Here is a 15,501-nt window from a genome sequence, read left to right as displayed (position 1 = left end):
TTTACTGTAGATAAAGTGGCGAAGAAGACGTGCAGCACTCGCCACCTACCTGTTGAATATTTAAACTTTCATTCGCTAACCTGGGCTGAGTCACTGTGGAGAACAAAGTCAAATCTTGAGCGAGAAGGAGCGTATGAGGCGGAAGGAAGCGTCGCAACAGGTAGCCACTCCGATGCTTTAGCGGGACAAAGTCGAGAATAACACTTGTGTGCCTCTCACGGATTCGGCCAAAATGCCTTTAGGACCATGGAGGAAGAAAAACAAGTATACGAAAGAACAATTAGTCGAAAATGAGGAGGTCGGCGGACACGCAGGTGGAAGTAACACCGCTAAATCGACCGTCAACGGCGCGGGACTCCCGCCTCCACCTGCCAACCTGCGGCCGAAGCTCGTGTTCCACACTCAGCTGGCGCACGGGAGCCCGACCGGCCGGATTGAAGGATTTAGTAATGTCAAGGAACTGTATGGGAAGATAGCAGATGCCTTTAATATAGCACCACCAGAGGTGAGTACATGGATGGGCGATACACATGCCGTCGAACAAAGTTACGGTGAACTACATGTTGCTTTGTGGGTGTTTTTGACTGGTTTTTATTTTGGCAGAAAGGGCACAGTAGGCTATTTCCACAACACATATCAACAGTTATATTCTGTTGCTTGCGAGACCATTATTGCAATATGTATTAAACACACAGAATATTTCCAGATAGAAAAGGGTGGTTGGTACTCACTCAATATTTTTTTTAAATCGCAAGTCAAATGTTATACTCGCATATAGGCTACTTTTCTATTCAGGGCACCTTGAAACTCGTATCCACTGCAAGTTTAATCTCTTTCCTACGTCAATGAATTAAGGAATTACGTTACATAATTTCCTTTCAAAGGAATCGATGACTAGCATGTTTTGTCTTTTGTTGCCCTGAAAACCACAAGATAATGTGTTGGCCAAGCGGGCTACTGGAAGCAAGAGATAGGAATCCCAGCCCTTCCCCCACCATACGCTCCGCTGATCATAGGATGCTTCTCTATTTTTCATGTCCCACACATTGTCACCAATGGCATTCAAAGCTGCCACTGGGCTGTAGCGTACATACGCGGGCTTCCAACAAAACGTGTACACTGGAACAACAAGAATGATTGTCTGACACGAATCTTGTCAGTCTGGTTGAAAGGGCAGATTGCAAAAGACATTATATGAAGGTTGTTCTTTTTCCTACTGCTGGGATTTGTTCGTTCAAGTCTTTCAATGTTGCCCTTGTCTGAACATGCTGTGTTGCATTTCGCTTTTTTAACCACTTTAGTAGGGAAACGCAAGCACTTAAGTCTTTGTTAAATCTATGTTTATCATAAAACAATGCAACAAGTTGAAGTTACTATGATTTTTTTTTTAAAGCAAATATTTATTTCATAAAATTGTCACTTGGAGAAGAGTTTTACCATAATGTATCTCTCCTAACCCAAAGCATATAGGTCAACCGCAAGTCATTTCAGTGAGAGACAAATACACGGAATGTGCTGCAATCTGACAGCTGGGATTGTTTTCCTTTGTGTGTGTGTGACCCTGCAAATTACATGTTACTTCTAGTCAGTTTGTGTCTCGGCCTTGGGCTCATTTTCAAGTGGGTTAGGCTCTGGCTCCCTCTCATTCCCTAATGGGCCAATATTTGATATAATAACAAACAATGGATAAGGACCGTAAATTACAATGAGTTTGTGTCCAGGCATGTCATTCTACAATCATTCGAAGTGGACTTCAATCCTGTCCTCATATCATTATCGCAATATCTCTCAATAATCCCCACCCATCTTTATATTATTATAGCCCTATATTGGGAGTCAACCATTTGAAGATGTGTCTGTGCATGTGTTATCATGTAAACTTGCACAGCGAGGCAATGACTGAAAAAATGAAAACAAGTTAAGGGCGTGTGGAACAGAGATAGAGACTGAAGCATTGCAGGGCTAGTGATGTGATGATGGAACTTTTACCAAATTCACCGGCTTCTCCCATAGGAAGTCCCCCGCGTCCGGCTTAGTGGGCACAGCCTGAAAAACGGGGAGATAACACCCCCACCACAGCCTGGCCCCTGCCCAGCACAGCCCATGGAAACATCTACCTCCACAATTAACACAAACACACAGACAACCAATGGGATCCACCCACCCCCTCAAATTACAGAGTTTGACCTGTGCTGTTCACCAGTGTTTATTGAAACCCTTTAAACATTCTAGTTTTTTCTATATTGTTTAAAAATGGTTCAAGCTATCATGGTTAAGAACCAAATGGCTACGGGGCTGAACTAATGACCGAGACCAATGGCTTCAGTGCAGGGATGCCTCTGGCTGTTGTGGAATTGAAGGGGATACTGTCAACCATAGAAGTTGGGCCAAAAAGAGCCAAGGCAATACATTCAAATTAGGGAACGTTTTAGCGTGACGTAGCTCTGTTATATAGGGATAAAGTTTAGAATCTGTACTGTGCCTCTAACAACATGTATAACCCATGGGGGTGTAGATGCTGCTGTGTGGTTGACTGACTGGCTCTCATCCCGCCTGTAATGGCTGTTGATTGAGGATGATTTGATGAGTGGAGCACTCTCACAAAGAGGAGCACCGTCGTACTCTGAACTCTTATACATCTGCAACCTGACTCAATTCTCCTTCTTGTTAACCAATGTGAGATGTTTTTTATTTTTATTTTTTTACAGTACTTAGGGATTAGTTGGCTCTAGCCTGCATTCTAGTTTCTGTTGAGTTTGCCTCAAGCACATTTTACTTAAAAAGTCCATTAGTATAATGGAGGTTAGAAGGCAATATAGCTGGTCCAGAGAGACTGGTCCTGCATCTCATACTAAAGACAACCATCATGAGTTATTGTTTCTGGTAAAGTGCTCAGGGATCAGTCTGGTGGAATATACACATAGCAGTCACTAATATCATAAGAAAACCGCCAATGACATCACAGATGCATTGTCAAGACTAAGTCTGACATTATGATATAGAATGATACATGGCATGGCTGTCAAAGTAGTTTCTGTATCACATAAATCATCGGGTGACCAGTATGGACATGCAGACTGCATGGCTTACGTCATGATGACTGCATGGAAAGGGATCTCTTTATGTGTTTGGGAACAGCAGGTCAAAGTCTCCTCTTTGTGCTCTCAGGTATAGTGTTTTAGGTGTGGCCGGTCAACTTTGCAAACCTGTCCACCCTTGTACATGGCATGCCTCCTGGCCTCTGGCAAACCTCCCATTTGCCTAGGATTTTGAATATGATCTATTCTCGCTCTGTATCTGACCGACACTCACAGTGTTTCAGCCTGTCAGACGTCCCGTGGAGATGTGTGGAGCCTGTGTCCCAGGTCATGCCTTCAGTGGCATTTTGTGTGACTTGTTCTAAAGCTTTCAAGCGGAACAATTCTTTAATTAATCAGGGAGATTAGCGGTAACAATCTGAATTGGTGGAGCCAAATCAGATTGACTGTGTGTGTGTGTGTGTGTGTGTGTGTGTGTGTGTGTGTGTGTGTGTGTGTGTGTGTGTGTGTGTGTGTGTGTGTGTGTGTGTGTGACAGACTTCAAAACATGTCTTTTGTTTTGCTTTATTTCTCAGTGCCCTGAGGATGAGATTACTCCAATAGCCATGTGTGACACACAACCAGTAGATGCCTCTTCTAGATTGTGTGTAAAATAGAATGAAAACATACAAGACACTGTCCTCACAAACCAGTTTCAAAAGACAAGCGGGCTTCTGAACTATTTTACCCTTTTAAACAAAAGAGTTTTGAGTGGTTACCAGAATCGCCTTGGGCTCAGACAAAACATCTGTAGTTTCCATTGATATTAAATGGACAGGAGTGTCAGAGTGAGTGACAAGGGGTGTTTTGAGGCATGCTCAAAGTCAAAATGTGAATTTCACCTCCATGACATACATGTCCTTTTTATAAATGTACATACATCATTGAGAAATGGTTTGCGTACCTTATACCAATACTAGGCCCATTAACCGACCATGTCTACCAATCATCATTTATGTTGTTTCATGCTTAATAGTATTAAGTATTAATATTATTAAGTAAAAATAATCATGTTTTCTATTTTGGGCCACAGATGCTAAAAAATGTGTTCCTTGGCTTGTAACAATATAATAACATACTTTCGACAAAAGGCACACAGGTGTTCCCTGTGTGTCCGCCCCTATCCACACACTCTCAGCCAGGAGAGGATACTGATGAGCGCTGAAGGGCCGACCCCAGGTGCAGGCTCAGCCTCGATGAGATACATAGGGGTTTTAAGTGGTTGTTTACCCACATGGCGCTAAAGGAGCTATGCTCGTTACTAGGCCAACCGCGTCGCCAACGGTTTTTAAGAAGGTGTTCACCATTGGTCTATCGGAGGATGGTTGCACCACTGGCGATGACACAGACAGGAGGACAATTAGAGAAACAAGAGCTAGTGGGTGTTTCTTATTTACATCTGTCTGCACCTTCCTGTCGTGGAATGGGGTGGGTTTGGCTGTGTGGAGGAGGAGAATTTGACTTGGGGTTGTCTGCCAAAATTGTATACTATTTGACTATTTGATCTACCAACTCTATAGTATAGGAAGTGCCTAGGTCTTACTTGTTTAGCTTTCATAATTTGTCCTCAATCAACCCATTGCTTCACCATTACAGCATGTATAAGCACGTATATAAATACGTATATAAATGTTTTTACACTCTAATAATGCATTTCCTGATTGCTGTTATTTTTCTTTTATTTTCTTCAGGAAAAAAGCCTACATCAGCATTAAGGTGAATGATTAGTGGCCTAAATGCTGATCGTGTTGTTTTCTATTACATGTCTATTCTGGTTTCAGAGTCATTCACAAAGTTAGTCAAGGAGTTCCTTGTAATGCCTAATCAGATACAAGGACGATGTTTTTGCCAGATCAGCATTCCTAGCGTGTTAATAAGACACAGATTCATGTGAGGCTATTGCACCTATTTCCTGAGCTATATATAGGACACTGAATCTGTAGGGAAGTCATAATGAGCAGATGCTCTAAGAAACAGGTCTAGCAAGCTTTTCAATCAACGGCCTCTAATAGTACAGACTGACCCTTTAATTACCAGGATGAGGAATGCTTTGGTTCTATTACCATGCATCACTTTGCCTCTTTGAATTGTATTTATTTTACAACGTTGCAATTATTTTAAATACAAACCTATCCCATCCATGAATGACTAAAACACTCAAGTGTTTTCTCTCACCATTTTGAAAGAAATATGATGGATATGAGTAGCACAAAGACACATGGTTCTTTGTTCCAGCGTCTCCTTTCAGGTGAATGGTTAGCTGTCCATCCGTCTGCTACATTCAACCTTGCATATTGCCCTCGTGATTCATGAATGGAACAGACAGGCTTCATAGGTGCATCTTGTGTGTGTGTGTGTGTGTGTGTGTGTGTGTGTGTGTGTGTGTGTGTGTGTGTGTGTGTGTGTGTGTGTGTGTGTGTGTGTGTGTGTGTGTGTGTGTGTGTGTGTGTGTGTGTGTGTGTGTGTGTGTGAGAAAGCCCTCGATCATGGCCCATTGTGAGGAGACAGTAGTGGGGGGGATGAGTGTGCAGACGGAGCATCCTGCTGGGAAGAGTGAAGGGGCGTGACGCTAGCAGCAGCCTTGGCAACGCCGCGTATGGGTTGTCCATCGTTGGTAATCCCAAACACTCGGACCGACGAGAGAGATGAGGGAGGGAGGGTGGGTGAGAGCTTTCTGCTTTGCTTGCCACTTCAGCCAACCAACCAACCCCCCACCAACCCCCCTCTCTGTTTCTTTCCTAATCCTTTTCTTTTATACTCTGGTAACCCACAGCAACGTGACTGGATCTGTGTCACCTGATGTGTGTGTGTGTGTGTGTATGTGTGTATGTGTGTGTGTGTGTGTGTGTGTGTGTGTGTGTGTGTGTGTGTGTGTGTGTGTGTGTGTGGCCTAGTTGGTATACAATAGGGACCAAATACAGGCAGGACAGTGCTGGACCTTAAGTGGCTAGACGGGTCGCCATGCTGCTGCCAGAGAATGTGTAGGGAACCGTGGGTTTTTTGTTTTTAGCGATGTTGTTGTGGTTTAGGTGTAGATTAAGCATGTTTGTTTAGTTTTCCCAGGGAGTTGGTACCCGCAACAACACGTGTAGCTTAAAACAGAGTTACAAAGTTGTCTCTGGAGGTATGGTTTGGTGGTGGTCCATGATTGCATAAGCGTTGCAATTAAAAAGGAGGTTTATTAATAGGCTGGTGAGGTATTGTGGAATAAATGGTTCATCATTAAAAATGATTGGAGGGGATGTTCTATTCTTGTCAATGCACACACATGCACACACGCGCACCCTTTCTAACTAACACGCACACACTTACTAACTAACACGCACCCACAGCTACTTTCTAACTAACACACACACAGCACATTGCTTTCTGTTCTGACAAGGTATTTCAGCTGCAAGGTGTGAAGCCAGATTTCAACATTTCTGGCCGCTTTCCCTTGGAATGTGTTTAATCTTAACTTGCTCCTGCCTGGGGACTCCCATCACAGGATAAACACAGCTGTCTCAGATGACCGTCTGCTGACAAGACTACTGTGTTCTACTGGCCCCAGATACAGCACTAGCTTTTTTAGTGACGTGTTCATATTTACGATAACATGTGACCAATTGGGTTTCTATGGTTGGGCCTTATTTCCTGTGTTTTCTGAACTAATTCTCGCCTGGCAGTCATATCATTATGTTACCAGATACGAGTGAAAGTTGGCAGGCATAGATTAATGGCCGGTGTGTGTCGCACACTATTATACAATCAGGCCCTTCCATTTATTGTTGTGTGGTATTCAAAACAGACATCAGTGTGTATTGTATATCCTGTTTATGGAAAGTGTGGTGTGATGTGTGTGCATGTGTGTGTGTGCGCGTGCAGATCCTCTTCTGCACCCTGAACACCCACAAGATTGACATGGAGAAGCTGCTGGGTGGGCAGATTGGCCTGGAGGACTTCATCTTTGCCCACGTCAGGGGCATCAAGAAGGAGGTGGAAGTGTTCAAATCGGAGGACGCACTGGGCCTCACCATCACAGACAACGGGGCCGGCTTTGCCTTCATCAAGGTGGGCAGCTGGCAGGTGGACCATGGGTGTAGTGGGCAAATGAGGCTCCATTTCCATACTAAATGTGGTTCCCTAAATGTAAATGAGGTCTTTTGAATTTTGTGGCAGACTTGGTGAAGAGTATCAAAAGCATATTAGTATCCTCATGGATCTGATGTTATTGTAGATCCAACTGAAACACGCCTGTCATCTTCTTTGCTTGGTGTTTGGTTTATAAGGAGGGCTTTGCTAATCACAAGAGGTGGTTACAATGTAGGCCAGTAAAGCTTTTTGGGTGGGATAAATGTGTACTAGCTTATTGTTTCTGCTGCCTGCAACCCTATTGGGTGGGGTATAATATAATATTAATATATCTGAGCTAGAATTGCTTATTATAATCTCTATCCCATGAGACATGCAACTAAATGTAAAAATAGAGCAGTATGTAATTAGAGCAGAAATGTGCTTCATATCGTTATTCGGTGAACTCTTTCTGTTATCGTGGATCTTTGTTGTATGTTTATTGTCGACAATTATATTGTCCTCCTATGTTAAACAACTTTAAGGTCAGAAAACAAATGTTAACAGCTAAAGCTTTACCGTTGAATGTAGCAGATGCAAGTAGTGATTAAATGCTAAACCCTAATTGCATGGTATCATAGTAGTGAATAGTTTGATAACTCAACTATCACAACATGTGCTGTACTGTGGTTATAATTAAGATTATTATTATTATTATTATTATTAGAGTGTTTATACCCTGCACAAATAAGGCTGGTCTAAGGAGCTTATTCAGTTCCATTAATAAGAGCAGCTCAGTGGACCCTGCTGCTCACATGCGCCTCCCAGTGATGGTGCAGAAGCACTGCATCATGCTGCCGGCCTTGAAGGGACTTGCAGGGGACAGTTGGTCACTACAAAGGAATTAAAGAATCCCACTATGATTAAGCGGTTAGGCTTCACTATAATATCAATCAATAATTGTACAAGCAATCAAAGTCCTCACAAGTCAGTTTCTGCCTCACTCACGCCTCACGCCCTTCCTCCACCAGCTACTACTTCCTACACCACCCCTTTTTACTCATCCATTTATCCCTGGATTCAATTTGCTCGTCCTCTTTCCTGTGTCGTCCTGGCAGCGCATCAAGGACAACAGCGTGGTGGACAACGTGAAGGTGATCTGTGTGGGCGACCACATCGAGTGCATCAACGGACGCAACATCGTGGGCACGCGGCACTACGAGGTGGCCCGCATGCTGAAGGAGCTGCCCAGGGACCAGACCTTCACCCTCAAGCTGGTGGAGCCCATGAAGGCCTTCGGTGAGTCCCCGGGGAAACCCTGCGTTCACTCCGCCACTTGGAGCCAGTGTAATCCACGTCCAGGGTGTTCACATCCACACAGCTCACGTGTGCCACACGACACAATTGTATTTTAGGGTGAATGGCGAAAGCCCTACAAGGTGCAAATAAGGAACCGTCTTTTTTTCTCACTCACTCCCTCCCCCCTTCCTTCTCATGCTCGCATGCTCTCTCTGCCAGGAGGGAATTGAGGTTTGAATCATATGTTGAAAGTATAGTTGGTATAAATTGTACAATGATATAAGGCTATGTGGGTGGATGATGGCATGTGAGCTTTTTTTATACACGTGTTTAACATTTCTCCATTCTGCTTCACAGAGATGCTGGAGCCAAGGTCAAAGGGCGCCAAACCAGCCAGTGAGAACAAGATTGGCACGGGCAGAGGGACCCTGAGACTGCGCTCCAAGGGCCCCGCTACAGTAGAGGACTTGGTATGTGTCTCGCCAATGTTCTGCTCTCATTTTTTGGCTTCTACATGTAGGCCTTCAAAATGTCCAATTTTTATTCATGAAATTGTATGCATGTCTTTCCTAAACAATCCTGTATTATACAAATACAAAGCTGTTCTACCGCCAGCTTTGTTACAGGGACGCTGGCTTATTGGTCGAGATTGAAAATAGTAGTAAAAGTAAAAGTCCTACAACTCGTGAAGTGTGCACCGCTCGCTAGTTGGTTAGCTTTAGCATGCTAGTAATTGCTTCAAGCTGACCTTGCCATTGCAATGACAATCGTTGCATCATTGACATTCTTTCTGTTTATTTTCCAGCCAACAGAATTTGAGGAGAAGGCTGTTAGGAAAGTGGATGACCTCCTGGAGAGCTACATGGGCATCAGAGATACTGAACTTGGTGGGTAGACTACATTCATTGTGCGTGTTGATTTTTTGTTATTATAACTTGATTCTAATACTTTAATTTTCATAAATTTCATTTATTTAAAGACAGTGCACATTAATCTACATTTCTGTAAATGTGCCAGTGTTAGCCAACAGACTAATCAACTGTTTCAACTGTAGTTCTTTGGCAAGATGTTAAGCTAGGCACATACTTTGGCTTTGGCACTGCTTTGTCAGGACATGCCGATGTTCAAGATATTATTCAAGGCAACCTGTTGTTTTTGGAAGTGAGAGCTGTTTCCTTGGGGGCGGGTCGCTATCGCACAATGTTGTTATCAAGGCGTTATTTTTTTTGGAAGTATTGGCTTTTGTATGGGTTTGTGTATTTTGTGAAGATACTTATTTGCCAATTTCCCATTATAATAAGGAAGCTAATGCCCTTTATTATGCAAATTATATCTCTAAAAACAAGACAGTAATGGAGGTATATCCGGCTGACTTGTTTGTTAGTAAACAAGAGTCCTCCACTTATTGAAGCAAGACCCTACTCCTGCTTCTTCATTATATTATAACTGTATAATTCTGACTGTTGTGATTAACCGATGTTCTGACCCCACCCAGCGGCCACCATGGTGGAGGTGGGCCGGGACAAGAAGAACCCCGACGAGTTCGCCATGGCCCTGGACGAGGCCCTCGGGGACTTCGCCTTCCCCGACGAGTTTGTCTTCGACGTCTGGGGAGCCATCGGGGACGCCAGGCAGGGACGGTTCTGAAGCCTGTAGCTCCTTCAAGACCACCCCCATCCCCATACCATCCCGCCCCCCCACCCCCGACCCCACCCCTGCAAGCACATGGGACAAACCTCACCACTCTAGAAAAGCAGGGTGGGCGTATTCACTATTTGGACCCTCTTCCAAGGAATCACCGGGATAGGGTCTGATACACGAGGCATCAGTTGGGCCTGTGTTATCTTAACAAAATAAGATATTCACTTAATGTATGCTGGAGTGCAGCAGCTCAGGGCATGGACGAAAGTTGTGGTAAATTTCCATGTTTTTTGTTTGTAGGAGCTTCCTCTCCAACTGTAGAGAAAGGACTGCTCTGATTGTGCTTTTAAGAGCACACGACTTCCTTGTTATGAACAAACCTAGTCAACGTCTTTTTCGTGCACTTGTTACGAATGGTACATAGTATACACACTGCATATTTCTATTGTCAATGACCCGATTTCATATTATAGATACAGCCTATATGACTGAGGTAATTAAAGAAAATCCAGCTTTTTATAAAAAAAAGTTTTTGTATCTCTTGAAATGCTGCTAAGCTTTTAAAAGATTAGTTTGGTTTTAATAATATTTCTGTTTACAAAATCCTACATGTACTTCATCTCTCCTTCTGGCGATACCCCTTCAGTTTCCACCCTTATTTGTTTAAGCCAGGGACCTTCTGTTGTGATCATGTCATTAGACTTAAGACCTTTTTATTGTTTCTTCAGTGGCAATCTCTTTCTGAAAAATAGCCGTCCATCACTCCCTTTTTGTACAGTTAGCATCTTGTTTCATGGTATACTAGATGTAATGTTTCTGTAATTTAAAGTTTTAACTGGCAATTAAATGCTGGAAAATGTTGTACAGTCACGAGGGGTCATCATAAAGCCTGCATCTTCTGATTAAGCTCACTTATAAATGTATCAAATGTTTTATTGAAATCTGACCCAATATCTTACATCCATTCGTTGACTGACAGCCTGGATTCACTGACAAACTAAATTCAACTAGTGATTTGATGGTTTATTTTTTATTTTCAGAAATGCATTCTCACTTACACATACCCATATGGCACCCCTATTGCGTAGAGAATAAATGAAGTCCACTTACATGTGTGTGCTCTCATTTGATTAAAACCAAATAAATGCAACACTTTATTTGCACAGGAGTATAAAATACACCAAAAGCACATTTTCATCCATTGAAAGAAAGTAAAACAAGGCCAATATTACCTAAACAGAAGCAAAGACAACTGACAAACTTGACTTCAGGTAAAACAAGTATATAGTTTAACCAAATATTGAACATACTTGGACTCATAATACATACTAACCGTCATTATGAAACTAAGACCTAAAAAGCAAAGGGCCCTTAAGACAGGTCGCATTGCATCATTCAGTCCTGTACAAGATTTGGAAGCACAATAAAGTTAGCATGTAGATAATTTCTCTACTAACTATGAAGTCCCGTGTGAAGGCGTGGTTCATTGTCCAATACTGCGGTTTCCCTCGGCTAGCTAGTCGAGTTGGCTTTCAACCTCTTACAGAGGAAAGACGCATGGCATTATATTCAAAAACAGTGCATTTCGCCAACACCGATAATATCAAAGAAACTAACTGGACAGAATAACGACAGACACAAGAGAAACTAGAGAGGTCTATTATGAACTCTTGGACGAGGGACGGAATGACCCGACTCGAGCACCTAAACAGTGACATGGGTGCAGCTTTGGGCTGTCGACAAAAGTTGGATTGAAGTATATTATTAAATTCCACCCACACACTGAACAAAACCATTATTCTGAAACCAAAGTGAACTTGATGAATGACATGGTGCTATAGGTTGGAAGGTGTATTCCAAGGGCTGTATTGGGCTCAGGCCTATGGAAGTGTAGCCCTTGCCGCCTTCTGCCCATCACGTGCGCCTCAGAGTTCGTCCCCGACGTGGATCTGCCTGTAGGCGTCTCCCGTCAGCTTCTCCTGGGCTTCCTTCATACCAGCAGCAACTGTTAGAAAGGAAAGGAAAGCGAAACCGTTTAAAAAACCGATGACTGTTTAGTCCCCGTGACAAGTCAAGAGCATTAAAAAGGACAAAATGTCTCACCGTGATCTGCATTGCTGTAGAAATACTTATAGCTGGGATTTCCATTTTTGTTGGTGATTTCAGGGTGAACTGCTCCACTGGGATCTGAAACAAATACTATGATTAATATTGTATTCCATTTTCATCTACCAGAATACAAACCATATAAGCCTATTCTACAGTAGATCATGATAGCAATGAAAATACTAAACATTCAACACATTCCAAAAAAAAAAAGACTACAATACCATTAATGTAACTTAATCCTAAGTAAACATCATAAGGAAAGGAAACCGTGGCCTCACTTGGCAGGGCCACTCGGCTGGTGGTTCAAAGGACAACAGTGAATAAAACAGTCTTCATGAGAATGAAAAGAACAAGGTCACTTACCCAGGAAAAGAATGCGAGGAATGTAACCCCCATCTGGGCTGAACGCCTCGTCTTTCGGCTCCTCCTCATCCTGGTGAGATTAGAAATGGTTGGTTTTGAATTGTTTTAACAAAAAAATTAACAAAACCTTTCAAGCCATGGCAGATGATTTAAACAAGTAAAGGCGAATTAGAGATGCATTGATACGTTAACACTATCTTCTCACACATTCAATACATTCGTTCAACAGAAATGGATGGAAATCATTAAAGGTAAGATGAGAGCTACATTCTGAGTTTAATTTGTTAGAAATACTATAGCCATCTATGAGTGAATTAAATTCTCTTTTCTGGTTGACTGTGCCTGCCTCTTAAGTCTGTATCAGTGATTTTGATATTGGACACTCCTGACTCATTTCAATAAGGGCCTCTCCTCCCTGATTGGTTTTGGGAACCCATTCTGCCTGTATGCATGTTAAGGGACCATGTTGTTTATATAATCTTCTCTTTTCAACCCTTAAAACGTACCTTTAGCGGCTTTATTGCCAATGACACAACATTTTGTTTAGCAGTTAAAAACTAACAGGGCATAAGTGTATTCCTTACCAGGATTAAGAGATGCAATGGAAAGATAAACAAAAAGAAAGATAAACATGAAACATGGAAGCTAATTCATAGAGGTGGACAATATAAATCTGACATTTACCTCTTAGTATGTCATCAATGTGTGCATTTCACATTATAAAATTATTTTCCATCAAATCCACTGCTAACTCAGCTTGTTTCTGTCTATGGATTACCTTCATGTTGATTTAACGGGTGGAGTCTATTTTCCACCCTGGCCACGTAGCCGGGCAGGTGAACAATTATCCACTTACGGGGCCACGGCAGTGAACAATTACTACCCACTCACATTATGGTGACGGAGCAGTTGAGAGAAGCTACAGCGTTTCAGGCTTTGAGGAAGAGCAAACCTCACAGTAAAACACAGTTTTAAGTTTTTAGACCGTTTTGTCCATCACTTTAAGTAGCACTGGTATTGTGTTGGTATAGACGCTGCTGGCTCCGCTGCCTTACCTCCAGGTTGATCATGATAAAGTTGTGAGCGAGCTCAGAGATCTCCTTGGATTCTGAAAATTTAGGTTTCAGGGCTGGCAAGAAGGCACAACAACAACAGTCAGTATTTGTTTGGAGCTCAGCGGGGTTGTATATCAAATTCAACAGCATGTGTAACAATATAGCTGATATAAATACTCAGACCCTTTTGAAAGACTACGATTTTGGAATGGCCATTTGGAATTTTAAAGGAAAGAACGCAGAGCTGAGAAAATGTATCTATTCTAGCAACTATGTCCCACATTAATCCCACATTGTCCCACATTAAACAAGGATCCGAACGAGGCATCTAAAAACATTAATAAAACAAACTAGCTGTTACCTTTGCAGGCTCCGCACCAAGTCTTGTGAACGATGACCATCATTGGAAGGCCGCTGTTGAATCGAAGACAGAAACCAGTTAGCCACTCATTGCAAAGAATATGCAAAGTAGACCACAATAAAGACATTTGATGGAAGTGCAGAAATCATGTCTGCTAAAATGAAGGTCATAACGCAAATGAATATGGACATATGTGTAAGAGGCCCCAAACTTTAACAATGCATTATATGTGATGGCCATTTGTTAAACTTCAGAAGGAAAAGACTATGACAATTGTTGCAAATAATTGAGTGCATCTCGAGCGGACATATAGGAGACATTAGGTTAAATAAGGCTAAGTGAACACTAGGAGCTCGGCTATTATTCTACTCTCCAATTCACCTGGCTTCGGCCTCCTTCTTCCCATCGTCAAGGGTTCTCCAGCTGATGTTATCTCCAAAGCCTGTTGGGAAGAACACTTGCTAAACAACAGTTGTCGGTTTTACCTTTCGGAGTCAGGGTGTGTCTTTGTTCGTAGAACAATGGGTTTGTCTAGAGTTATGAATATCAACTTCAGGTAAGTAGTTCTCAATTATGCAACATGTTAACTTGCTGGACGGCTTTTAAATTACTTTTGAATGTGAATTTACTGTACATATTGGGTACTTTGTATATTATTGGGCCTTTATATCGCTCTGATAACAAACTAAATGTGTGGTTTAAGACTGACTCCACACGTCATCTGGGCCAACTCTCCAGGATACGTGATCCGGGATCTTCACATAAGGTAAACTTGCATTGCCAAGTGGGTGTAGCAGCGGTGTAGCTCTGCTGCGGGCTACCAACAACTGGAATTTGGCTACAAGGCACACAGTAAAAAGACTTACCTCGGCTAGAAGCTGAAGCAGCGACCTCATTAAAATAGGTCAAAGAAAATAAAACCTGAAAGGAGGACCATAACACAACATTCATGACAGAAGGCTGCATATTTGACCGGTCTTTCATACAACTATGGCTACTTGCGATCCGTGGAAGGGTTACTGCCGCAACCAATGAATGAACTGGAAGTTATTGGACAGCTAGCGGACAGTAGGGGTGCTGGGCGGGACGACACAAATAGTTTCAAAGTAAAAGTCGGTACTTCTCTCGTAATTGATCACTGATGGTTTATGCAGGACAGCAGACTTTTACTTTGAAAATCAACGCGGTTTCTAGCGTTTTACGTTCTGTTTTTGTATGTGCCGATGTGAACGCGAGCGCCACCTAGTGACCAATTACGAGGATCAAATCCTGCTGTAGCTCACGCATGACATGGAGCCTGGGAATTCATACAACCGCGTGTTATCACTTCCCAACAGCTTCAGCACGGCAGTGAGTCCACCGACGACCAGCATATATTGGACTGCTACAACATCCTGAGGTATAAATATATTCTTTATTTATTTGAGAAATGTAAAAAAAACAGTCAACTTAAGATTCCATTTGCTTATTTATTGTGATGTTGAGATAAGCTGATTGGTGGATTTATGCACAAATAACCGGTGTAACTATGTCTGAACGTCGTTAC

General features: G+C 42.5%; 2 protein-coding genes across 2 annotated transcripts; one reads left to right on the top strand and one right to left on the bottom strand.

Annotated features, from left to right (window-relative positions):
• Positions 1–11,059, top strand: gipc2 (GIPC PDZ domain containing family, member 2). The gene is made up of 6 exons (XM_084480715.1): positions 1–505; positions 6,942–7,127; positions 8,246–8,426; positions 8,784–8,896; positions 9,232–9,313; positions 9,922–11,059. Exons 1-6 carry the CDS (start codon positions 233–235, stop codon positions 10,071–10,073), a joined length of 987 nt encoding a protein of 328 aa, XP_084336841.1. The 5' UTR covers positions 1–232; the 3' UTR covers positions 10,074–11,059.
• A 119-nt stretch (positions 11,060–11,178) lies between these two features.
• Positions 11,179–14,974, bottom strand: txndc12 (thioredoxin domain containing 12 (endoplasmic reticulum)). The gene is made up of 7 exons (XM_084480716.1): positions 14,822–14,974; positions 14,337–14,397; positions 13,956–14,008; positions 13,595–13,668; positions 12,540–12,609; positions 12,171–12,254; positions 11,179–12,072 (listed from the first exon to the last, which is right to left on the bottom strand). Exons 1-7 carry the CDS (start codon positions 14,937–14,939, stop codon positions 11,993–11,995), a joined length of 540 nt encoding a protein of 179 aa, XP_084336842.1. The 5' UTR covers positions 14,940–14,974; the 3' UTR covers positions 11,179–11,992.
• Positions 14,975–15,501: the final 527 nt, after the last annotated feature.

This window comes from Micromesistius poutassou, assembly GCF_964030765.1.
Source record: "Micromesistius poutassou genome assembly, chromosome: 16".
Lineage (NCBI taxonomy): Eukaryota > Metazoa > Chordata > Actinopteri > Gadiformes > Gadidae > Micromesistius > Micromesistius poutassou.
This window is presented reverse-complemented; position numbering and strand designations above follow the sequence as displayed.